This window comes from Heteronotia binoei, chromosome 21 (assembly GCF_032191835.1).
Source record: "Heteronotia binoei isolate CCM8104 ecotype False Entrance Well chromosome 21, APGP_CSIRO_Hbin_v1, whole genome shotgun sequence".
NCBI lineage: Eukaryota > Metazoa > Chordata > Lepidosauria > Squamata > Gekkonidae > Heteronotia > Heteronotia binoei.
The window spans coordinates 198241807-198269250 of record NC_083243.1 but is presented as its reverse complement, the minus strand read 5'-3'; the positions used below and the strand labels follow the sequence as shown (position 1 = coordinate 198269250).

The window sequence follows — 27444 nt, the reverse complement described above, 5'->3', positions numbered from 1 at the left end:
CATCCAAGGCCGCATGTAACCCTTGGGCCGCTGGTTGGACAAGCTTGCTGTAACCTGTTAGTGCCAAGGGTCTGCCAATTCAACTCAGTCTGGCAAGACCTGATCTTGCAATGCATGTCATTAGTGTGTACTTCAAACTTCGCCATTAAAAGCTCCTTTGGAACCAACCTAAAGAGCCTCATGATTGAACTTGGAAAAAACCTTACACCTCACCCCATCCCTAAACCGAAGTTGAATGTTGATTTCAAAAATTAGCAAAAACATAAAGCATCCAAGCATAGATAATGAGAGGGGCATGGTTGGACTGCAACTAAAACCAAAAGCACTCACAGAAATACTTGGAGTTTTGTTTTTTTTTGCGTGGGTGGGAAAAGGGAGGTGGGCCAATGATGACGGGCAGCTGGTGTGTTGCTGCAGAGGGAAGAGTATCATTCCCCTCCCTCTCAACTCTCTGAGGTCCTCCATGGGATCTTGATTTGGGGTGCAACTGTAGCTTGCCTCCTCATGGTGCACCCTGGGTAATGCCAAAGAGCTAGGCCTTCATCACAGGTATGTACACAGAATTCATTGCCACCTTTTAGATAGAAAGGGGTTTATTTAGTATTCAACCTGTCAGGTTCTGTGCAGCTTTCACGTCTCATTGAGAGCCAGTTTGGTGTGGTGGTTAAGTGTGCGGACTCTAATCTGGAAGAACCAGGTTTGTTTCCCCACTCCTCCACTTGCAGCTACTGGAATGACCTTGGGTCAGCCATAGCTCTCGTAGGAGTTGCCCTTGAAAGGGCAGCTGCTGTATGAGCCCTCTCAGCCCTACCTACCTCACGGGGTGTCTGTTGTGGAGAGAGGGGGGGAAGGTAAAGGAGATTGTGACCACTCAGATTCAGAGTATAGTGCGGGATATAAATCCAATATCTTCTTCATCTACTCAGTGCACTTTGTATAGCTGAGGTTGGAACGAGGAGGGGAGGATACAGCAGCATATACAAAACTAGAAATCTAGATGAGAGAGAATGACATTTAGAACTATACCAGTGGCACCTCAAGTCAAGCAAAGGTAACTGCTAGGTGCTAAAAGTGAGCCTAGAGCTCTGTAAAATTCAATTAAAAGGATGTCCCCTCATATTACATGTGGGTGGTGTCAAGCTGGACTATTCCTGTGTAAGATGGTTCAGCATAATACCCCAATATTGAATATCAGAAAATAAAATGTCAGGTGTTGGTTTGTCATTTGGTGAAAATTCCAAGAAGTTGCTTGAGGTCTATTTGGATTTTGAAAGGATGGCCAAATACATAATTATGAATGTTTTAAACTCTTTCCTCAGTAACTGATGCCTCTTTATCAATCTGAGCATAGTTCTTTTCAGTTAAGGACATTGTCGTAGAATAAAGAGCAATAGGTTGGACTACAGGAAAGCAAAGTTTTACAAAGTTATGCTGGGTAGAATACCATGGTAAGAAATACTTAAGGAGAAGAGAATTCAAGAGGGATAGGAATTTCTTAAAATTGAAATACTGAAGACATAATCACAATTGAGTCATATGAGAAGGAAAAATGGGAAATCATAGAATAATAGAGTTGAAAGATACCATAGGCTGTCAATTCCTCTAAGTTCTTCCGCATTAAACGACTTGAAAGATTGACATGACAGGCTAGATGTTGACAGGCTAGCATTGCTAAAACTGGCTTTGGCAGGCAAATGCCCCTCTACATATACCTTAAAGATAACTGTTATAACATTCAAACATTAGACACAGATAGCATCCCTCCCCCCAAAGTTATCTCCCAGACATCCCCTTGGATGCAGATGCAAGCAAATCTCTGTGAACTAGACTCCCTGACTTTGTCCAGCACAGGGCAATAGTGGGTGCATGATGGTTACAAGACAGAAAGCACAATAGATAGCAGGCATAGCTGGAAGGGAAAGGTTACTACAGGGCAAGACAGCTGTCCAACGAGCTATGGTTTATAATATGAAGGTTACAGGTTACTATTTAGGCCATGGCAAGAGCACCTCTTGACATTCTGCCCCCCCCCAAGACCCCCCTCAACCCCCTGGCTTGAGAGGGTAGTGCTTGTGGAAAGCTTTAATGAGTCTGAAAGCATTCATGTCAGAGGCTTGGACCCATTCTGCTTCACTGATGGGGAAATGGGTCCACTTCACCAGGTAGTAAAGGTGAAGGTGTCTGAGGCATTTCTTCTATCTCATGATGAATCTGACCTCATACCAGGATCAGGGGAGGGACTGTCGCTAGAGGTCACCTGGGCAAGGATCCAGGGTTGTGCTTTAAGAGGCTGCAATGAAAACAGGGGTGCAGGTTCTTTAGAGGTTTTGGTAATATCAATTCAACAGTCACATGGTTAATCACTTTCTTTACCAGGAGCGGCCTGAGGTATTTAAGTCCCAGTTTTTAGGAAGGTTGGCTATTCGGGAGGTTCTTTGTGGAAATATAGACTGTCTCCTGATTTAAAAGGATCCACCTTGCTGTGTTTTTTGTCATATTGTTCCTTGTAGATGGCTTTAGTTAGATTCTGCTGGATGGTTCCCAACCCTTTGCTAACTGCATCCACCAAACCGTAAACTCTGTTGGCTTGCTAACTGAGTCTCCCCTCTGGTAGTTCCGGAAAAGGTTTGCCTTGGTAGCCATCCACCACCTGCTGCAAAGGGAAGTAGGGGCACCCAGTTGTCTTGCTGGTGCAACACATAGCAGCGGAGGAACTGCTCAAGATACCCTGAACTGAGTCCTTGCTCTATGTCTGCCAACTTATGCAGCTCCCCCCCCCCCAGAACTTGGCAAAGAACTGAGACCCACAGTCGGACACCACCTTGGAGGGAAACTAGTGGATCCAAACAATGTGGCATAGTGTTGTTGTTTTTTGCAGTGGGTAGTTGGGCATATGGTCTGAAGTGGGCCTGTTTGGAAAACATGTCCACCGCCACCCAAATGGCTGTTTCCCCTTTTTTTTGGGGGGGGGGGAGATCTAATGAAGTCCATAAAAATACAGTCCCAGGTGTCAGGATCTCGAGTCAAGGAATAAGTCCAATAGTTCAGCAGTTTATTCCATGGATCATAATGCAGTACACCATCTTTGCTACAGTAAAGAAACTTTGTTACAGTAAAGAAACTATGGCAAGAGGGATACAGAGAGGATAACTCTTGACACCAGGAACAAGAAGCCGTCTCTAATGGTTGTAGCTCTCCCGACATTCCCCCACCCCCCCACCCCAGTTTTTTAGCCATGATGCACATCAGACACCCAGATACAAATTGTGACACATTTCAGCAGAGCCCAGGCCATCAAAATTGTCTTTCGACTAGGTGTAGCATTTTTACAAATCTAAAATGGCCCCTTAGTTTACTATCGTGGGAGCTTTCCAAAAACCTCCTTCCGTAAGGATGGGGGGATATATAATTTCCTGTCTCGATACCAGAGTCTGTATCCAAGTTGCACCATGAGGTCATCCCTCCTGGCAGTCTCGGGGGGGGGGGGAGCAGGCTAGCGCCTCCTTAAGTCATTGTAGCAAGTCTATGGCTGTGGGTGGTACTGCGGGAGGTCTTTGCACCTGCTGTTGAGTAACTACACTCCCTCCTAGTTGGGCAGGGGTAAACATGGAGTCCACTATCACCTCCGCCATGCTCTCATGTTGTGGGAGGTGGGACGAGTCAGCCAGGAAGTGCTGCCAACCTGGGATGTGTTCCAGAGTGAAATGAAATCTAGAAATGAAGCCTGCCCACCTGACCTGTTTGATTGACAGTTTGTGGGTGGCAGTTAGGGCTTCTAGATTCTTGTGATCGGTCCAGATTTCAAAGGGAACTTTCACACCTTCCAGAAAATGGCACCAGGTCTCCAAGGCCAGTTTAATAGCGGAGGCCTCTGTCAAGCATGCTATTTCTGTGTATTAGATCAATACAGTTATTGGAATTAAGAACATAAAGAACATAAGAGAAGCCATGTTGGATCAGGCCAACGGCCCATCCAGTCCAACACTCTGTATCACACAGTGGCAAAAAATGTTATATACACACATACACTGTGGCTAATAGCCACTGATGGACCTGTGCTCCATATTTTTATCTAAACCCCTCTTGAAGGTGGCTATACTTGTGGCCGCCACCACCTCCTGTGGCAGTGAATTCCACATGTTAATCACCCTTTGGGTGAAGAAGTACTTCCTTTTATCCGTTTTAACCTGTCTGCTCAGCAATTTCATCGAATGCCCACGAGTTCTTGTATTGTGAGAAAGGGAGAAAAGTACTTCTTTCTCTACTTTCTCCATTCCATGCATTATCTTGTAAACCTCTATCATGTCACCCCGCAGTCGACGTTTCTCCAAGCTAAAGAGTCCCAAGCGTTTCAACCTTTCTTCATAGGGAAAGTGCTCCAGCCCTTTAATCATTCTAGTTGCCCTTCTCTGCACCTTCTCTAAAGCTATAATATCCTTTTTGAGGTGCGGCGACCAGAACTGCACACAGTACTCCAAATGAGACCGCACCATCGATTTATACAGGGGCATTATGATACTGGCTGATTTGTTTTCAATTCCCTTCCTAATAATTCCCAGCATGGCGTTGGCCTTTTTTATTGCAAACGCACACTGTCTTGACACTTTCAGTGAGTTATCTTTCATGACCCCAAGATCTCTCTCTTGATCAGTCTCTGCCAGTTCACACCCCATCAACTTGTATTTGTAGCTGGGATTCTTAGCCCCAATGTGCATTACTTTGCACTTGGCCACATTGAACCGCATCTGCCACGTTGACGCCCACTCACCCAGCCTCAACAGATCCCTTTGGAGTTCCTCACAATCCTCTCTGGTTCTCACCACCCTGAACAATTTAGTGTCATCCGCAAACTTGGCCACTTCACTGCTCACTCCCAACTCTAAATCATTTATGAACAAGTTAAAGAGCATGGGACCCAGTACCGAGCCCTGTGGCACCCCACTGCTTACCGTCCTCCACTGCGAAGACTGCCCATTTATACTCACTCTCTGCTTCCTATTACTCAGCCAGTTTTTGATCCACAAGAGGACCTGTCCTTTTACTCCATGATTCTCAAGCTTTCTAAGGAGCCTTTGATGAGGAACTTTATCAAAAGCTTTCTGGAAGTCAAGGTAAACAACATCTATCGGGTCTCCTTTGTCCACATGTTTGTTCACCCCCTCAAAGAAATGCAACAGGTTAGTGAGGCAAGATCTTCCCTTGCAGAACCCATGCTGAGTCTTCCTCAATAACCCGTGTTCATCAATGTGCCTACTCATTCTGTCCTTGAAAGAGGAATTAAATTCCTCTTTCTCTGCTCTCAAATCTCTTCCTTCCCATAGTTGCATTTCAAAGCTTACTCCCCCCCTCCCTTTTCTCGCCTTTCTCTTCCTTTCTCACCTCTAGTTAGAAAATGTAGGAATGCAAGTAACTTTGATGATAGAAGGAAAGGAGGCGCCTCCCCCGAAGAGTTCCCATTCATACCTCTTATCAAGAGAAGCAGGAATGTCTGGGAAGCAGGGAAGTTATAACCACATGATAGTAACTGGTAGTATTTTTAAATATCTGTAGCAATTCACATCTGTATGTTATGACTTGAAGCTATCTTTACTATGTGGGTTGTGTGTGTGTGGTCAGGTAAGTCAAAGGCTGAGAGCCGCCTTTCTGGCGTTGGCTTCATGGTCAGGAACTCCATTGCCTCCAAACTCGAAAACCTTCCAACCGGTCACTCAGATCGCATCATGTCCATGCGCCTCCCACTTCAAAACAAGCAGCATGCAACACTCTTCAGTGTGTATGCCCCAACCCTTCAAGCAGATCCTGCAGAAAAGAACAAGTTCTATGCTGATCTACGCAACCTCGTACGGAAGACCCCTACAGAGGACAAGGTGATCATCCTTGGCGACTTCAATGCCAGAGTAGGTAAAGACTCGGAAGCCTGGAAAGGAGTACTTGGCAAACACGGCATTGGCAACTGCAATGACAACGGGCGCCTCCTGCTAGAATTCTGCATGGAGCACCAGCTCACCATCACCAACACTATCTTCCAGCAGAAGAACAGTCTGAAGACAACCTGGATGCACCCACGGTCCAAGCATTGGCACCTTATCGACTACATTCTGGTGCGCCAGAGAGACCTTCGAGATGTCTTACACACCCGAGTAATGCCCAGCGCAGAATGTCATACGGATCATCGTCTTGTACGCTGCAATCTCCGTCTTCACTTTAAACCCACACCCAGGAGAGGAGGTATCCCTCGGAGGAAGTTTCAGGTTGGCAGCCTTCAGTCAGCCGAAGTTAAAGCTGCCTTCCAGGCAAAACTCCAGTCAAGAATTGAGGACCTCAGTTGCCCCACAGACCCTTCTCCAGAAGCACTCTGGGAACACCTAAAAACTACCGTCCTGCAGATCTCTGAAGAAGTCCTCGGGTTCTCCACAAGGAAGAACAAGGACTGGTTTGATGAGAACAATCAAGAGATCCAAGAATTACTGGCAAAAAAGAGATCTGCCTACCAAGCACATCTTGCTCAGCCCTCCTGTCCTGGGAAAAAAGCAACCTTTCGCGCTGCATGTAGCAACCTCCAGCGCAAGCTTCGAGACATTCAGAACGAGTGGTGGACCAAGCTCGCAGAGAGAACCCAGCTGTGTGCAGACACTGGTGATTTAAGAGGGTTCTACGAAGCCCTGAAGGCAGTATATGGTCCATCATATCAGGCTCAGAGTCCCTTGCATAGTGCAGACGGCCAAGTGCTCCTCACAGACAAGGCATCCATACTGAACCGGTGGTCGGAGTATTTTCAGGTTCTCTTCAGTGCCAACCGCGTAGTTCAAGATTCAGCAATCCACCTCACCCCACTTCAACCGGTGAAAACAGAGTTGGATGAGATCCCCACCCTAGAAGAGACTGTTAAAGCCATCAAGCAACTGAAAAGTGGCAAGGCAGCAGGAGTTGATGGAATTCCACCAGAGATCTGGAAGCATGGGGGCACAGTACTACATAGCTCACTTCACAAAGTACTTGTCACCTGCTGGGAGCAAGGCAAATTACCACAGGACTTTCGCGATGCAATCATCATCACCCTATACAAGAACAAAGGGGAAAAGTCAGACTGCTCCAACTACCGGGGGATAACCCTGCTCTCCATCGCAGGCAAAATCCTTGCCAGAATACTCCTGAACAGACTGGTGCCCACCATTGCAGAAGAACTCCTCCCAGAGAGCCAGTGCGGCTTCAGAGCTAACAGGAGCACCACCGACATGGTATTTGTTCTCAGGCAGCTCCAAGAGAAATGCAGGGAACAGAACAAGGGTCTGTATGTGACTTTTGTCGACCTTACCAAAGCTTTCGATACCGTTAGCAGGAAAGGCCTGTGGCAAATCTTGGAACGTTTAGGATGTCCCCCAAGGTTCCTCAGCATGATCATCCAGCTACACGAAGACCAGCGAGGCCAAGTCAGACACTGCAACGACCTCTCGGAGCCCTTCCCAATAGGCACAGGTGTAAAGCAAGGCTGCGTTCTCGCGCCAACTCTCTTTACGATCTTCTTTAGCATGATGCTTCAAAGAGCCGCAGTAGATCTAGATGAGGACGATGGTGTCTACATCCGCTATCGCACCGATGGCAGCCTGTTCAACCTGAGGCGACTAAAGGCACACTCCAAGACAATGGAAAAACTCATCCGAGAGCTACTGTTTGCTGATGATGCTGCACTCGTCTCCCACTCGGTATCAGCTCTGCAGCATATGACGTCCTGCTTTGCAGAGGCTGCCAAGCTATTCGGCCTAGAAGTTAGTCTGAAGAAGACAGAAGTTCTCCACCAGCCTGCACCCCAGGAAGATTATCACCCTCCCTGCATCACTGTGGGTGAATCAGTTCTGAAGACAGTCCAGCAGTTCAGCTACCTGGGGTGCATCATCTCCTCAGATGCCAAGATCGACAAGGAGATTGACAACAGGCTGGCAAAGGCAAACCGTGCATTTGGCCGACTGCACAAAAGAGTGTGGAGCAACAAGCATCTGAAAAAAGGCACAAAGATCAATGTTTACAAAGCGGTTGTGATGACAACCCTCATCTATGGCTCCGAATCGTGGGTTTTATACCGTCATCACCTGCGACTCCTTGAGCGCTTTCATCAGCGCTGCCTTCGCACCATCCTCAACATCCACTGGAGTGACTTTGTGACCAACACTGAAGTCCTCAAGCGGGCAGAGGTTACCAGCATCGAGGCACTGCTGTTGAAGACGCAGCTGCGCTGGGCAGGGCATATTTCTAGGATGGAAAACCACCGCCTTCCCAAGATTGCCCTGTATGGCGAACTCTCCACCGGCCATCGAAATAGAGGGGCACCAAAGAAGAGGTACAAGGACTCCTTGAAGAAATCCCTTAGCACCTGTCACATCAACCATCACCAGTGGTCTGACCTAGCCTCAGATCGCAAAGCATGGAGGCACACCATCCACCAGGCTGTCTCTTCCTTTGAGAACGCACGCATAGCTGGTCTTGAGGACAAAAGGAGATTGAGGAAGAATCGCACTGCTACAGGACCAACCCTAAATCAGACTTTTCCCTGCAGCCGCTGTGGCCGGACCTGCCTGTCCCACATTGGTCTTGTCAGCCACCAGCGAGCCTGCAGCAAACGTGGACTATTGCACCCTTCTTAAATCTTCGTTCGCGAAGCCAAGCCGAGAGAGCGAGAGAGAGAGAGAGATCTTTACTATTGCTTTTGAAGTAGCTCTTAAGATACTATGCTGTGTAGAACTTTGTATCACTCTCAAGGTACCATATCTTGAGTCAACAACAGATTATCAATAAAAAGAGTCTTTGTATCAAACAACTGCTTGTTTATTCAAAATAGCGATGCTTGACAGCTTCCTTATCCCAGACAAAATAATTGTGCTTGGAAGCTGTGAATTTTTTTGACACATAAGTGCATGGGCATAGCTCCCCATCATCCCTCTCCTGGAGGAGAATGTTCCCTGTACCACATTGCTAGCATCGCATTGGACTACGAATGTTTTATTTTCATTGGGGTGCAACAGTATTGGTTTGGAGGTGAAAAGTTTTTTTAAGTTGATCAAATGCCCGCTGGCAGTCTGGTGTCCAGTTAAGGGGAGCCCCCAGTTCCTTGGCTTCTCCCAGGTTTTTTTCTCATAGGAATCATCTGTGATTGTGCTTTCAATATTTCATTTTTAAGAAACTTGTGAGCCCCCTTCTTCTTAAGTATTTCTGACCATGGGATTTTACCCAGCATAGTTTTAAGTTTAACAAAGTTTGCCTTTTTGAAATCCAACCTATACATCTGACTATACATACATCTTTTCCCTTCCCTAAGACTGTACATTCCAAAATCACATGATCACTACTGCTCAGAGTGCCAACAATTTCCACCTCAGGAAATTCAGGAACAATAGAGGCTTTCCCAGTGAATGGGTAAATATAGAGGCCTTGCCCCAGTGAATGGGTAAGTATTGTAATGTTTAATTTGGACTCCTATGTTTCAGTGCATATTCCCCAACATGACTGTTATCTAATTTCATTTGAGTTGTTTCTTGGTGCACATCAGAACATTACTCCATCATGTGCCAGCATCTTTTTTAGGACATGGTTTTGGTTTTGATGGCTTTTTTGGATAAAATTTCTCATTGGTCAATTAATGTGTTTTTAAATGAGGCCAGGATTGTTCATAGATGTGTAAATAGGATTGCAGTATCATTTTTATGCACATTAATATTTAAATGATACCTTCATTTTGCATGAGCCTTTTAAAGGTGTTGTTCAGTCGCACAGTGGAGTCCGACTCTTTGTGACCCCATGGACAAAGTCACGCCAGGCCCTCCTGTCTTCCACCATCCTCCAAAGTCTGCTCAAATTCGTGTTAATTACATCAGTAACGCTGTCCAGCCATCTCATCTTTTGCTGTCCCCTTCTTTTGCCTTCAGTGCAGTTCCCACAGCCCCAGCTGTATGTGCTCCCATCTAGGGAGCACCAATAACAACCTGGCTGCTGCATTCTGCACTAGCTGCAGTTTCCGGGTTCAGCACAGGGGCAACCCCATGCAGAGGGCATTACAGTAGTCCATCCTCAAAGTGACTGTCACATGGATCACTGTTGCTATGTTGCCGCACTCCAGGAAAGGGACCAACTGCTTCACCCGCCTAAGATGAAAAAAAGCGGATTTAGCAGTGGCTGCTATCTGGGTCTCCATTGTCAAGGCAGGCTCCAGCAGCATCCCCAAGCTCTTGACCTTACGCATCATTTGCAATGGCGCACCGTCAAATGCTGGTAGGGGGAGTTCCCTACCCAGACCGCTGCAACTCAGGCAATGGACCTCTGTCTTCGCTGGGTACAACTTCAACCTATTCAGCCTGAACCAACCTGCCACAGCTTGCAACGCCAGGTCTAGGTTTTTTGGGACACAGTCAGGCCGGCCGTTCATCAATAGAGAGAGTTGGGAGTTATCAGCATATTGGTGACAGCCCAACCCATACCTCCAGGCAATCTGGGCAAGGGGGCTCATGTGGTTGTTGAATAACATCAGGGAGAGAACCGCCCCACACAATTAAGCAGGTGCCTGAATTAAAAATATGTTTTATAGACTTTTACTTTTCCGCAAACTAACTAGTATAAAATATATTTCTCAAGATGTATTATTTAATCCACTGACTATGTAATAATGCTTTTTTTTAAAAAAGCAGGTATAGGAGATTAGTAACAATTCTATTATGGTCTTGAAATATTATCTTCCCGGATGGTTGTCTTATTAAATAACTTGCTTCCAATTTTTTCAGTCTTCTAATATTTTTTAGATTGATGTATAATTTACCATTTCAAAGCAATGAGTATGTGCTGGCAAACTTTCTTAGTAAGTGTTCATGGTAAGTTTTAATCATGTCTCAAGGATAAAAATTAATATATCAACATTCCTTCAGGGAGAAACAAGAGTTCAGATGACCAAGAGTTTGTATGTTCCTTGTAGCCACTCTAGCTAAGTTTACCCACTAAGTAAATTATAGTTATCAACAAATAAACCACTTTTACCTCTTGGACTTTTTGGAAAGCATTGAAGTGTTTGCATTAGAATCCTGCAAAGTGGCTTTTCCTATATCTCTTAGGGCGTTTTCGCACTCACGTTCAGCCGGCGCGACCCCCCTCTTCACCGCGCAGGATCTGCGCGGATTTCGCACTAAATGCCGCGGAGCAGCCGGAAGAGCCGGAAACTCCCGTCACAAAAGCCGCACAAACGGAAACTGCTTTTTGGCGGTTTACGTTTGAGTGGCTTTTGCGCCGGGAGTTTCCGGCGCAAAAGGCTGCTCTGCGGCATTTAGTGCAAAATCCGCGCAGATCCTGCGCGGTGAAGAGGGGGGTCGCGCCGGCTGAAGGTGAGTGCGAAAACGCCCTTAATGTACTTGTTTGGAGTTTGTCATGGATCAGTCAGGGCTGAGCACTAGTAAGGATGTCTCAGAAGAAGAGGACTTATCAGGAGAAGAGGAGCCTCATGTAGCCAGCCCTGAATTAACAGAAGCTGACCAGCAAGAAAATGAGATGCCAGCTGATCAGGATACACAGCCAACAGCTGGTATAGAGCCACTAACACCCTCAAGCCCCAATTTAGTTGGTGAACCTCAGTTAACCATTTCCAGCCCACTAGTATCTGCTGCACCCTTAGAGTGCAGTAGATGAAGAACAGGAGCAGAACTAAAAAAAGAAGACAGAGTGCACACCTCCTGGCCTGATGCCAGCTGCTCAGTGATGATAAAGTGGAGTAGTTGCAGGATTACTCCTGAGCAGCTGGCTGCAATCATGGCCTTTAGTTTTGAAGTTATAAAACCCAACCAAAAGAGGCTATTAGGCATGGATGCACTGTGTATGACAGATGCTAAGCCACTGATCCTACCATGCTTGAGTCTTGACTCCTGGAAAACTTTGACTTTGAACTGAAAGACCTTGCTTTCCCTGACTTCTGGAACAGTTAAATTTTGGATTGAATTACTTCTCCTTGCTTACCAACTGGAATTTGGTACTCAGCAAACCTGTGAGTTATTCTTTTTCTGTATTTGAACAGTGCAGATAATAGATCCAGATGGGCAGACATGTTGGTTTGAAGCAGTAGAACAAAGCAGGAGTCAAGTTGCACCTTTAAGACCTTTATGCTATAACTGCATTTGCTCCAACCCTACTGATAGGGATTCTCACCTGAGGGATCTACAAAAATCTTTTTGGAAGTAAAGTACCCGCATGATCAAGTCAGGAAACAGATTAACAAAACCAGAATGATACCTAGAGAAAACCTGTTACAAGACAGACCCCAAAAAGACAACAACAGAACACCACTAGTGGTCACACACAACTCTAAACTGAAAACAGTTCAACGTATCATCAACAACTTACAACCTCTATTGGATAGTGACAGCTCTTTCAAAAGCACTTGGGAGGGGGTAAACCTTTTCTTGCACACAGACAGCCCCCTAATCTCAAACAACTCCTCACATACAACAACACAACAACTCATTTGAGCATGGACACCGGTACCAGAGCTTGCAATAAACCCAAGTGCCAACTTTGCTGCCACATACACCCAGACAACACAATCAGCATTAACTACACCATCTCAGGCTCATTCACTTGTTCATCTTCCAACTTTATATATGCCATTAAATGCCAACAGTGCCCTTCAGTTTTCTACATAGGGCAAAAAGGGCAAACCATACAACAAAGTATAAATGGACACAAATCTGACATCAGGAATCACAAAACTGAGAAACCCATAGGAGAACATTTTAACCTTCCAGAACATGGATGACCTCAAAGTTGCTGTTTTGCTGCAAAGAAACTTCAAGAACAGAATGGAGAGAGAAATTGTTGAATTACAAATTATTATGAAACACCTCCCCAGGACTGAACAGGGATATTGGGTTTTTTTTATTTCATTACATATACTAAACCCACTTTCACCAAGTATAGCTATATATCCACAATATTCCAATGTATTTCTCTTTTAGAATAGTGTATCAGAATAATGTTTTTTTACATTGACATACTCAAATAAGAGATATTGGCCGCTTATCTCATTACATATGCTAACCCATTTTCCACTTTATTTTAATGTATTCTTTTTTTTCTAATGTCAAACTAGAATGATGTTTATACGTGTGTTACATGTTTAAATCAACCTCTGAGAAACCTATGCCCTCATTTTAAACCCAGAGCTAACATTACAACAGACTCTTATTTATTGCACTTCACACCTAATGACATAGATATCAATCTGCTATTCCAACTTTTATTGCCTTCTTGTTGTTGCAGCCTAGTCAGCACAAACTAACAAACACCAGGCCCCAGATTGTGATCCTTTTAATATGCTAAAAAACATCTCCATGATTTGCATACTAATTCACTGCCCACTTTCTCTATATTAAGGACTGTTTGCCATTCCATCCTATTGTCTGATGAAGTGTGCTTCTAGCACACAAAAGCTTACATTCTGAATAAAACTTTGTTGGTTTTAAAAGTGCAACTTGACTCCTGCTTTGTTCTAATGCAAATAATAGCGAGTTTATTCATTTAAAATCTTTTCCTTCCTCTTTACACACTACTCTTTAGCATTATACACCAATAGGTGGTGAGATAGACTTTTTTTTTAGGCAAGAGATGATTCAGAGGTGGTTTGCCATTGCCTGCTTCAAACCCAAATGTAAAATCCTTTAAACATATAAGAATCTGATATACAGCATAAAACCCTAATCAAATGGATAAAATACCCAATTAGAGTGTGTTGCAAGGATATATCCCTGGATATTCTGTAAAGACCCAAAGCACAGGGTGGTTGGCCAAAACAATCACAAATAAGACTAAATTTACACATTAAGTACCTTCCCCCATACTTAGGAGCTAATGTAACTGTCAGCAAGTCTGTTGCTAAGCATCTGACATACACCTGATGTACATAATAAAGCTCAGTCCTTTCTTTTTATCTCTTGGGGTCAGGGAGGACAAGAAAAGTCAGGGAAAGCTAGGGTGACTCAGAGAATCCAGAAAGCTATGTTCTGATACCCTATTTAGAATTTGATAGTATATAAACATTCCAAAAAGCAAAAAGTCATGTAAGGCAAGAGCATGTACAGTGTTATCTATACCAAAATGTTCTAAAGCCTCCTGGGAAACAGAACCAAAGTTTCAACTATAAAAGCTAATTACTACAGAAATGGAAATAGCAGAGGTTTCGAAGAGGACTGAGACTCAATCCAGCCCTAATTCCACAACAATGACACATTCCACATGCAAATACTTTTGAAAAAACTCCTGGAAACTCAAAGAGAAATTTGCAACTTTTTATAGTTGTTGATAAGAGCAGAAAGGTTTGGTCACATGACTTCAGTCTTGGTCCATCTCCCATCCCTGTGTTCTTCTGCCATCAGAAACTCAGAGAGCGGTGAAACGAGACACATGGAGACAGCATATGAAGCACAGCAGTCCATGAACAGTTTATTGAAAAGAGCAGTTTAGAAGAAAGTGTAACACTGGAATATAGGAACTTGTGACAAAACGAATTGTTCTGGCATTTGCCAAATATTGGCTATGTAGAATAGCTTGGTGTATCTGCAGAATTTGTGAAGTGATATTAATTTCAAATATTACTACCTTTTTTCTCCCTAGGTAGAGACTCAAGGTGGCTTATAAAATATGCAGCAAAGCACAAATAGGCTTATATCACTGACAATCTAACTAAGGTTTCCAAATATTAAAATATCAGAAATGAAAAAGCAGAGAAACAAAACATGTATTATCAATTTAACAAAATAAGTGCTGCAGTTTTCAATATATCCATCAGATGGTGCTTTACTACAAGAAATTTGGTTCTCACTAGGAAACAGTAAAAATATTCCATGCCACTTTTTTTCCCTTAATATTTTAGGAAACAAAATGTCTTTTAAAACTGAGAAGACTGTGTCTTTGGCTCTTCATTAATAAAATCACTTTGAGCGTAACATAGATGACATCTATAACTGACAAAAGCCTGTCCAGATTCCATTGGTAGATTCTATCAATAATGATTTTAATACCAAAATGATTGGCGTTAGTGCATTTGGATGCCTTCATGGTGTGTCTTATCAATAATCCAGCATAACGTTATGAACACTTGTATATGTTTTCAATAGATTTAGATGCACCTAAATGTGGACAGAGAAGATGCCACTGAGAAAGTTGTATTGAAAACCATTTTACACAGCACCAGAGCTTCTGTTTATAAATAGGATCCAGATGAAAAAAATTGGAAGCTGACAGTGATTTTGCATATATGAGCTTAGCACAAGATACAGTAGGATGTCAGCAAATGTAGTGCAATAGGATTCCTTTTGGGCATTTTGTAATTTACATGGATTCTCTCTTGCTCTAGAAAAGTTTCCAGTATTGTAGTGTTCATTTCAATATATTATAATATCCTGGAGCTTCAGTGGAATCATTTGCAGCTCTTGCTGTGAGAACCCTGGATCTTGGCTTCACCACTTACAAGAATAATCAGATGAACAAAGCAGGAGTCAAGGCGCACCTTTAAGACCAACAAAGTTTTATTGCACCTTGACTCCTGCTTTGCTCAACTGCTTCAGGCCAACACGGCTGCCCACCTGGATCTAATAATAATCAGATGTAACACCATATTACAGCTAGAGGTGTGCAAGAAAAAAATTGGGTTTTATTTGGATTTGGATATATTGGACCTGAAAAGTATCTGTATTTACCAGTATTTTTTAATACCAATACCAGTATGGGAATTCTGTAAATATTTGGGAATACCAAATATATCTGGGTCCATTACAGTCAGTGGCAAATCTCCTAGGGTGTATTCGGGGAGTGAGTTTGTGACAGACTGCAAGACTTTTAGCTGAGCAGCAAGGAATCAAAAGAGCTGCTAGGTCACATGACTAACAGCTGTGAAGTCAGGCTGCTTAGAATTTTCAGGAATTTTTTTTTGTGGGGGAGGCAGTTAGTTGAGATGGTCGCTCAGAGTGTTCAGTCCTAGAAAGCAGATATGTGAAGCAGCAGCCAGTTTGAGGGAAACTGTTGCGAGAGATTGAATTCTTCTGGTTACCTCTAGAGAGAGAGGAGCCTCAAACAGGAAAGCTCCTTGGTGTCAAAAGAGCCACACACACTTCACACACTGTCATGTCACAGAACCCCTGATGTGAGTCATATAGGTTTTAATGCATAGATAAGCATAGTGTGTTTTCTTCTTCTTGGATTACTTACAAATTTAAATTAATTGCAGATTAAAACAATTTAACAGCATTATCATACATAGCTGTATCTTCTGGAAACTAAATCCAGCTGCAGGCTATGACCTGATTGCTAAAAGGAATTTGGACCATATAATAGGTTATAGCAAAATACATTTTTAAGCTATGTGGGTGGGAAGACGTTCCACGTTTGGACAAATGTAAGATGAATCTTCCACTCCAGTTGCTCCAGCTTTCTTGTTACAGGTGTATTTTGAGCTTGTTCGGAGGTTCTAGCAGGACAGCGCAGCTGTTGTATACCCCTGAGCAAAGAACAGTATACTGCTTTTATCTGGGATGGCTGTCCTCTTCCACTGAGCACACAGCTTTGGGAGGGACACTCAGGGACACCTGCCTAGTCAGCCAGATCAGCCAAATTAACCCTGGTGATCAGTGGGGTGACAGATGTCACAGTCGGATCCCCCTCACATCTTATAGCAGTGGGACTTTCCCCCCATTTCTTTCAACAAGCCATCAATTTTTATTTCACCTATTGTGTTGGACAAATATGCTTCTAAATTATGAAAACATCATGGTTCATCAAACATCATGAGTCATGTCACAGAATCCCTGATGTGAGTCATACAGCTTTTAATGCATAGATAAGCATAGTGTATTTTTTTCTTCTTGGATTACTTACAAGTTTAAATTAATTGCAGATGAAAACAACTTAAAAGCATTATCATACATAGCTGTATTTTATTTTACTTTATTTTATTGCTGTTAATGACTGCTGGCCGCTGCTACTGCAGGCTGTACTTCTAGGGCTCCAGTCCAACTCTACTACATTGGACAGAATGAGCTTACCTGGCAGCTCCTCTTCAAACAGCCAGGAGTCTCCTAGCAGATGGTCTCCCACCAGAACTATTTACAAACAATCCTGACTGGTGGGCTTCTCCTCTGGCGACTCTCTTCACAGTGATTGATAAAACAGGAACCATGCCTGAATCATGGACAAATTCCATAGTGGTCCCAATTTACAAGAAGAGTGACCCACAAGCACCAGAGAACTACCACCCAATTAGTCTGCTTGACATAGCAGACAAATTATACATGAGACATCTCTTGGGAAAACTTACTTTATGGATGCAAGAGCAAAATCCCCAAGTAGGGAACAGATTGGATTTTGCTCCGGCAAGTCTACACTGGACCATTGCATAACTCTTAACCATCCGATAGAGAAATACAGTGGTACAAGGGGGAGAAAGCTGTTTGCGGCCTGCCTTGATGTAAAAGGGCTGTTTAACTCTATCCCTAGGGACCTTCTCTGGAATAAACTGGACATCACGGATCTGGACAAATGCCTTCTTTTTCTTATCCGTAAAATGTATTCCCTTAATAGCTGTCAAGTGTGGTATAACAGCCTAGGTTCGTTAATACCAAAGAATTTCCAATCGGGGAGTCAAACAGGGCTGTATTCTAGCCCCTTATCTGTTCAACTTATTCCTGAATGATCTGGTCTACTCCCTAAATGCTATTGCTGGTCACTCCCCCAAACTTGGGCCATATGTTATCCCTATATTGCTTTATGCTGAAGACACAGCTGTATTGTCACGCTCACAGAAGGGCTTCAGGCTTCTGCTACTCACCTATACTTCCCACTGTGAGACAAATTCCCTGTCTATAAACTATACAAAATACAAAATTATGGTATTTTCAAAGTCCTGGAAATCACAAAGCTGGTGCCTAAAGGGAAATAATATTGAACAGGTGAAATCTTTTAAATACTTGGGGGTTTTCTTCCAATACAATCATAACTGGACAGTACAACATAAGCAAGCGATCATTTCAGCAAGGTGTAGCTTGTCTGCAGTGGTTAGGGGGTTTTTTACAAAAAGGGCAACCAATTTGTCCTACCTGCATTCATGTTTTTAATGCCAAAACAGTTTCTCAGGATATATAGGATCCCCATTTAGGTTTGCGCCTTCAGTTCCCAACTTGAACAAATTCAGGCGTTTTTACGCCATATTTGGGGGGTCCCCAACTGTGTTAGCTATGCTGAAATGTGCCTAGAGACTGGAACCCATATGTTCGAGACCAGGGCATGGCTACTAACCATAAAGTTTTGGCTACGCCTACACTTTAGGGCAGACCCTGCTAGTTATAGCCATATGATGCTAGCAGATTTCTTTGTTTCTAATTGGTATAGTTGGATCCAGAAGAAAATACATTCTAAAGGTGTCTCCCTGGACAACCTCTGCATGCTAAGTGAAACTCAGGTATTTGGAATTCTGAAAAAGAGGATTTTAGATATTGAGAAACAGTCTCTTTGTTCCTCTGAACATAAAACTTGTTCCCCTTTAGCATTTGGTATCTTTCCAGATTATGGGCTGCCTGCTGCCTACCTTTCTCAGTTTACGTCACCCCAGTTACGCCACTCCTTTATATTAGCAAGACTCAATGTTTTACCCTCAATGGTACTGTCTTGGAGGTTTGCCAACATCCCTTATCAGGAAAGATTTTGCCCATGTAATGGAAGGCACCTCAAAACAGTTGCCCATGTCTTACTTCACTGTGATTTTTATGGGGAAGTACGGGACTGTATATTCAAACCTATCCTGTCTAACCTTTATGGATGATCTGAGGTGAAGTTAGTTTTCTTTCTTCTATCTGGCCGATGTTCGCATATCACAAGCCTAGTTGCAAAATATCTTTTGGCTGCCATAACAATCAGGAAGCAAAAGACTAGCTCCCCTTCTTGATGTTTGACTGGTTTTTATAACTGAAACTCTATGTGAATTTGCCACGCTGTACTTTTTATTTCTATGCCATTAAAGTTATTGGGATTGAATTGGATTGGTTTTATCAATTATGCTTTGGATGCAAGACCAGAGACAGTCAAGTCTTGCATACCCAAAGGTTTGTACTAGCATATCAAGACTTTCCCTTCATAAGCAGATCTCCTTGTTCCTCTCCTCAGTTTATGTCATAAACTAAGACAGCCAAGTTTTGCATACCCAAGGATACTAACATATCAGGACTTTCCCCTCATAAGCAGGTCTCCTTGCTCCTCTCCTCAGTTTATGTTATAAACTGCATTTGGAAATGTGAAAGTTTCAGATATGGTATACTATGTAGCAACTGTCTTTTCAACAAACAAGAAGCTTTACATATTATGGGTTAATCACTATGTGCACTACTGCAATTAATATTGATCCATTTTCAGTATGTTTGGAAAAGAAACTTTGAAAGCATCTGTCTCCTTTCTTTGTCATTGTTCGTGAAGGACGCGTCTTCTTTTCATGGCACCTCAATATTTCACTTGATGCAAGCAATATTCAAATTTCAGATGTTCAAAATAAAGTTTGAAATGTTTTCTACTAAGATTACACTTCTTTAAACAGTATGTCTGCATGTCCAAAAGGTTCATTTCTTACTGAACAAATTAAACAAAGAAAAATATTAATTAAAAAAGGTTAATGATAACAACACATTGGACAAAAAAGCACCATTAAATTCCACTGACAGCAGCAGGAAAACACTTAAGCTACCAGATTCCAAATCAAGATGATGATATTGGATTTATATCCCACCCTTCACTCAAAATCATAGGCTGTGATCACACACGCTAAATAATGCCGTTTCAATCCACTTTCAATGCACTTTCCAACTGGATTTTACTGTGTAAACTGATAAAACCTAGTTTGAAAGTGGATTTAAAGTGGGTTGAAACTGCATTATTTAGCATGTGTGATTGCAACCTCAGAGTCTCATAGTGGCCACAATCTCCTTTACCTTCTTCCCCCACAACAAACACCCCGTGAGGTAGGTGGGGCTGAGAGAGCTCTCGCAGAAGCTGCAATTTCAAGGACAACTTCTGCGAGAGCTATGGTTGACCCAAGGCCATTTCAGTAGCTGCAAGTGGAGAAGTGGAGAATCAAACCTGGTTCTCCCAGATAAAAGTTCTCACACTTATCCACTACACCAAACTGGCTCTCCATAAATCAGAAAGACTCAATGGCACATCACCACCACTTTTCCCTTAAAGCTGAATTAGTGCCAGTTTAATCAATGAAACTTAAAATGATTCACTTTGGCTAAAGAGAATGCACAAATTTTTTGCTTACAAGCAGGGTAAACTCTCTGTACAAGAAATGTGAATGCTGAATTTAATTGTTTTAATATTTGTGGGAGGGAATCCTATGGTTTCATTCAAACAAGAAAGTATTAATAAAAATGGTCAAGAGCAAAAATAATAAATAAATACATTTCTCTATCAGATGGACAACATTTGGCATATGTTCCTTGTAGCAGACTTAATGGGCCAAATGAAAACTGACAGACTCTTCCGTGATGTGCTGTCAGTAGACATCAGAATGGAATCTCAGTCTATCTGCAGAAGAAAAGGCAAGAACCGACTTCATGAAATGTTTCATCATTGTAAGAATAAATTATTACAAAATGGCATTACATTGTTAATAAAATTTCTTTGTCTGAAACTGTAACTTAATACCCATGTATCTAATTTACTTGTGATAAAGTAGCATATTCTAAAATTAGACTATAACCAGCAAACTATCAACTACTGTAAACAATACAAATGAAAAACATAATCCCAAACATTTCTTAGTAAACTAAAAGATACAACTTTGCAACATGGAATTACTGCTGTTCTTGATATTAAACATACAGTAGCTATAAGTATGGCTTGAGGGAAAAAACTCTTCAAGCACACACACATTTTCTGCTAAGGGAGTCTTGTGTATATACATAATGTCCAAGAGTGTACTACTAAAATTTTGCTTTACTGGTTTACAGTAGATGCAGGAATTATAGTGAATACTGAAATGGGATGGGGACAAAATACCAAAGTAATATGTATACTTGGTAGCTGATTCACCTGATTTTCCCGTGTAAACCATAACAAAAGCCATTTCTATTATTAACTCAATATTTTTATGCTTGACAGTGAAAGAATTGCACTTCTTATAAAGTTACAAGTGTTAGATTGCAGCTCTCCCATTTAAATATTAGTGGACTTAATCTTATGACAGGTTGTGTCCATTATGCCAAAGTCCAGGAGTGAGGCACATTTTAATTTTTTTAAAATGGAGCAGCTATATATATATTTTAAAAAAAAACAGTGAATCTTAACAGAATCAACATGCACTAACCCTACTCTTATGCAAAATTAATTTCTTTCAAGAAACTGCAATCCATAAAGGTTTTGTCCTTGGGAATGCGTTTGGACTTGTGTATTCTGAATTATTGTCTATGCATATCCCAGTTTATTAGCTCATTGTTACAAAATGTGCTGTTCCACTGGTATGTCCTTTAGCCATCTTTGGGCTTCTGTAGAATCTGTTCTCTTATAGTCACTCTTCTTTATGGTTTTAGTAAGCCTCAGTGTAAATCTCCTCAGTTCTGTACAAAAAAGTTTCCTTATTCATCTTCTTCTGGTTCCTGTGGTAAAATTGGTGCTTCCTCCTTTAAACAAGCACTAAAGAAGCGGATGATTGTGCTATAAAGATGATATTTACTCTTCTCTGATGTGATGTAATGATCTTCATCTGGATAGATCTAGGTGAAGAAATAAATAGACCTTAAAGATATGACAGAAGTTTGAATATTACATCAGAGATGATGAAGGTATTGATTAAAGTTATAATTCTTTTTAGTACTCAGTATTCTACCAACATGTAAGAATAAGACATAGAAATTGTTAAATGTTTAAGACAATATCTAGGCCAGGGGTGTCAAACCTGCAGCCCAGAGGTCAAATCAAGCCCCCAGAGGGCTCCTATCAGAGCCCTGAGCAACTGGCTATCATCTGCTTCCTTCTCCCTCTCTCTTGATTCCTTCTGCATCACAGCTTGCTTTGCAAGGCTTACTCAATTGCCCAGATGCTACAAAGCAAAACCTCTATTTTCTCCATTGGATGAGGCTCCTCCCTTGGGAGGAAGGGGTGGGAGGCAAAGCTTGCTTTGCCAGGCTCTCTCAGTCACATAGTTCAGCTACTGAGCCAAGCCTCTCTTTCTTCTATTGGCTGAGGCTCCTCCCCTTCTGGTTCCCTGGGGAAGGAAGGAAAGAGCCAGAGCTTTCTTTGCCCAGTTTCCTGGATCTCATGGGAGAAATATAAAGAAAACACCTTTAAGACCAACAAGTGCTAATGTTTTAAGCATGTTTTAATTTAAGAGTTTTTTAAAATCTTATTGTGTTTGTCTGTGTCCTTTATAAAGTTTGTATCTCTGCTATCTAATCTTAACTATGTACACTCATGGCCAGGCCTAACATGGCCCAGCCCAGTAAGGTTTCATTTATGTCATATCTGGCCTTCATGACAAATGAGTTCGACACTCCTGGGTCCCAGGCTCTTAGGATGGTTTCAACATGGCATTAAAATTGATCCAATTGTAAGAGATGTAACCTTTTGGTTGTTAATAGGATACTGCAACTAAGGAAGTTCTTGATTATTCTTGCAAAGAGAGAAATACTGTAATAATGTATTATTATCTGCTCTTACATTTGAAACTATTAAATTATTACAACAATATCTATTTATTATTATTATTATTATTATTATTATTATTATTATTATTATTATTATTATTTATTACATTTGATTTATATCCCGCCCTCTCCGCAAGCGGACTCAGGGCGGCTCACAGTATCTACACAATTAAACAAATAAAATATATAAAACCATAATTTACATTTCCAGTTTAAAAACGTATTACAATTCGAAATTATTAAAACCATTATATAGTGCTGAATACATTATAGCGGCATTAGAATTCCAAGCCGTGAACACCGGCGTTCTGTGTGATCTAGATTTTTCAAGATGGTTTAAATTTAGTACAATAATTTTTCTGACTGTAAAAGATTTTCAGTTTTTTATTGTCAATAGAATATTGTCAATAGAATACTGTCAATAGAATATTGCAACCAAGAAAATTTTTATCTATTCTTTTAAAGAGAGAACTCACTTCAAAATATTTGATGTTTTAATATCTGCTCTCACATGTGAATTGTATTTTTACAAAAAACAGTTGATTTTACTTGATTTTACCTATTGTATGTAACTATTCAAAAATTTGAAAATTATTTGTTTCCTCCTTTTTTCCTTCTGCACTCCCCTTTACTTTGAAAAAATCAAAAATCAAAACAGAAGATATGGCAAAAGAATTAATTTTGTATTAGACTTTTTAAAATTAATGCTTTTACATCAACATAAAATGAGAGCATCAGGCAACGCTAAAACTCATAAAATTAAAATCACATCTTAAACTTTGATTTTCAAACCAGTATAGTGCCCAAAAACTCCAGCTTCTTTTTGGGGAATTCAAACTTTGATAGCTTGGCAACAGTTCTAACTGAGTTAAAGTGAGCTAGCTCACAGTTTTTAGCCTCTGACGCACATTTTTGTCCTAGCTCACAAAAAATGACCCCAGAGCAAACTAATGTAAGCAGTAGCTCAGAACTTTTTGCATTTAAACAATTTTATTGATAGCATATGGTAACAGTATCCATTTAAATCAACTCTATCCCTAACCCATATGATATTTTCTAATCCCCCCTCCCTCCGTTTCTAGACTCCCGCTGAAGTTATATACTTAAAGTTCACTTATAAAGGTACCTTTAACTATAACAATCTAAATTCATATTCTACCTTTATCTATACTCATTGCTAAAAAATTGTCCAATGTCTTTTTACGTTCCATTCTTTCTCTACATAACCTCTAAATTTCTTCCACTCCCTTTTAAACACTTCCAAATCATAGTCTCTTAGAGTTCTTGTTAGTTTATCCATCTCACTCCATGATAAAACTTTCAGAATCCAATCCCATTTCTCTGGTATTTTTTCTTGCTTCCACAACTGCGCATACAAGGTCCTAGCAGCTGAGAGCAAGTATCAAATTAAAGTTCTATCTTCTTTTGGAAATTTTTCCATTTGTAATCCCAACAAAAAAGTCTCTGCTACTTTCTTGAAGTCATATCCCAGAATCTTAGATATTTCTTGTTGTATCATCTGCCAGAACTTTTTCACTCTTTCACATGTCCACCACATATGATGAAAAGAACCTTCATGTTTCTTACATTTCCAACATCTATCCGACATCTTTTTACTCATCTTTGCCAATTTTTAGGAATCATATACCATCATCTTGAAACAATTCTCTTTAATACTCTGACATGTTGATATTCCTATAGAGTTCTTCCAAAGATATTCCCATGTGTCCATCTCTATTTCCTTATTTACATTAATTGCCCATTTAATCATTTGAGATTTTACTACTTCTTCTTCTGTAGACCATTTCAACAATAACTTATATATTTTCGATATTAATTTTTCGTTATCTCCAAGCAGAACCTTTTCCATTTCTGTTTGTTCGTGTCTAATTCCTTCAGATTTAATGTCGGTATCCATCAAACTTTTTATTTGTTGCATTTGAAACCAGTCATACTTATTGTTCAGCTCTTCAGCAGATTTTAATTCAATTTTATCTCCTTGAATCTTTAGTAATTGGTTATATGATAACTCTCTCTCTTCATCAGATTCAACAGTTATTTTTACTTCTGCTGGAACTATCCATAATGGCTTTCTTTCATCACCATATTTCTTGTACTTTATCCATGTATTCAACAAATTATTTCTGATATAATGGTGAGAAAAAATAACATCCCCCCCCCCCATAATATATATGAGCATGCCAGCCAAATTTATTTCCATGAGCTTCTAGCATTAAAAGTTTTTTATTTAACAACATCACCCAATCCTTTATCCATGCCAAACAAACTGCATCATGATATAACCTTAAATCTGGAAGCTAAAATCCTCCTCTCTCTTTAGCATCTGTTAAAATTTTCATCTTGATCCTTGGTTTTTCCCCAGCCCATACAGATTCTGAGATCTTCCTTTGCCATTTATTAAATTGTTTACTGTCTTTCACAATCGGAATAGTTTGAAACAAATACATTATTCTTGGCAAAATGTTCATCTTGTGCTTTTTCTTCATATTTGTCCTTCATGCTTGTCCTTGTGCTTTTTCTTCATATTTTGTTTTTTAAATTTTATTTATTTATTTGTGATTTATATCCCGCCCTTTTCACCAGGTGGCTCAGGGTGGCTTACAACATATAAAATCTGACATAAAAATATAAAATTATGCATAAAAATTAGACATTCCACAATTTACATAATTAAAATTTACATAATTAAAATCTAAACATTCACATAGTTATGTACTTAAAACATTCGAGACATATGGTGGTCTTGCAACTACACTCAGTTTCAAGTTTCAGTGCTGGTTAGTTGTAAGCCAGCCGGAAGAGGGCTGTCTTACAGGCCCTGCGGAATTGAACAAGGTCCCGCAGGGCCAATTACATTGCCAAATCCCACTGTTCTCCCACATTCCATTTTAAACAAAACATTGCAAGAGTTTTAAGCATGTTTGTATTTTAAGTTGAAAATATATATATTTAATTGAGCTTGCCTGCATCCTTTATGAAGTTTATATATCTGCTACCTGGTATTGTATTTTATAACACACATGGCCTGGCCCCACAAAGTCCCATTTGTGTCAGATCTGGCCCTCTTAACAAATAAGTTTGACACTCCTGACCTCGATAAGCCTTTACCCAATAATTTTATCAAAATATAAAACCATTCCAAGGTTATGTTAAAGACCATTATTCTTATCAGTAGGTCAAATCTTGTTGGAAATACCTTGAAATAAACATAGCATTGAGTCTTCAAGATTTCATCAAACATAACTTTTCAGAGTTGAATAAAATAATTTCTGATACTGTAAAGAAATGGAATAACTAAGACTTTTATTCTTCCAGAAATGATTTCCCTTTTTAGAATACTCCCTATTTGTCTCAATTAGAACTACTTAAAAATTGACAACGCTCCTTGAATCAGTCTGTATGGCACAATGGTCATCTGAGAATTAACTTTAACACTCTTCATCATCCAGTCCATAAAGATGGCATTACCCTTTCTGATCATATCTTAATTGTATTGTTTTGGATGTGGGATAGATGCAAAAACTCATTTGCTCCTTTTCCATCTCAAATTTCCAACTTCTTAGAGCAAGCTGGTTTCCCTCAGGAAACAGTCCCATTCACTTCCTAGCATGGAGATAATCTGGCCTATCTAGATTCATTGGGCGATTTCCCACACAGCTTACCGTGGAGCGAAGTCCCTCCTCACCGTGCAGCGTCTGCTCGGATTTCCCACCAACTGCTCCGCGGATTCAGAAAGTGCCGCACCTTTTGCGTCTCAAATGGAAATCGCTAAAACCCTAGTTTACATTAGCAACGCAAAAGGTGCGGCACTTCCTGAATCCGTGGAGCAGTTGGTGGGAAATCTGAGCAAACGCTGCGTGGTGAGGAGGGACTTCACTCCTCGGTAAGCTGTGTGGGAAATCGCCCATTGACATTTTACACAATGGACCAATTTCTCCTTCAAAAAAGATGAAAGTTTGTCCACTTCAGTTGTTTCTAATGTTTTGTCAATTAGTTCTTGTTTTCTTGGAATAACTGAATGTTTCCAGCTTTTTGCTAATAAAAGTCTAGGTGCAGTGATAATATGCACCATCAAGTGTTTTATTTCTTTTGAATGCTCTTTTTGGAAAATATTCAAAAAATAGTTCTGATTTTAATTAAATCTGGGTCTTCAGTATGTTTTAACATTTCATGAACATTTAACATTTCCCAATATCTTTTCACCCATTCACAAAGCCACCACATATGGTAAAATGTGCCTTTATGGCTGTTACATTTCAACATTTGTTAGACATATTTCCATACATCTTAGACAATTTATCAGGGGTCAAATACCACTTATAAAACATTTTATACATATTTTCTTTAAAGGTAACAGATCTTGTCATTTTGATGTTATATTTCCATACATTTTTCCAGACATCCAAATCAATATTGTAACCCAGATTTTATACTCATTTAACCATACAATCCTTTACAATTTCATCTTGCATTTTCATTTGCATTAGTACAGAGTATTTTTTTAAAATCATTTTCTCATTAGGACCAAACATTATCTTGTCAAATATATTTTGTTCAAGAACAAAACCAATGCCCTTATCTCTGATACATTTAGATTCAATTTGTGCTCTTTGCCACCAGTTCAAAATGACCCCCTGGAATTCCAATTCCTCCTTAGATTTCAGGATAGCATTTTCTTTCAAAAGGTCATTGTATCTTCATGGTTTATCTTGAGACCATGTAT

The 27444-nt window shown here is 40.8% G+C and overlaps 1 protein-coding gene across 2 annotated transcripts in view; it reads right to left on the bottom strand.

Annotated features, from left to right (window-relative positions):
* Nucleotides 1-21104: 21104 nt before the first annotated feature.
* DPP10 (dipeptidyl peptidase like 10) overlaps nucleotides 21105-27444 on the bottom strand; it is a 512154-nt gene continuing 505814 nt past the window's right edge. For both annotated transcript variants that reach the window (XM_060262084.1, XM_060262085.1), the window contains one exon: nucleotides 21105-21770. In XM_060262084.1, the coding sequence (XP_060118067.1) occupies nucleotides 21633-21770 (138 nt within the window). In that variant the 3' untranslated portion in view covers nucleotides 21105-21632. The remainder of the gene's footprint in view (nucleotides 21771-27444) is intronic.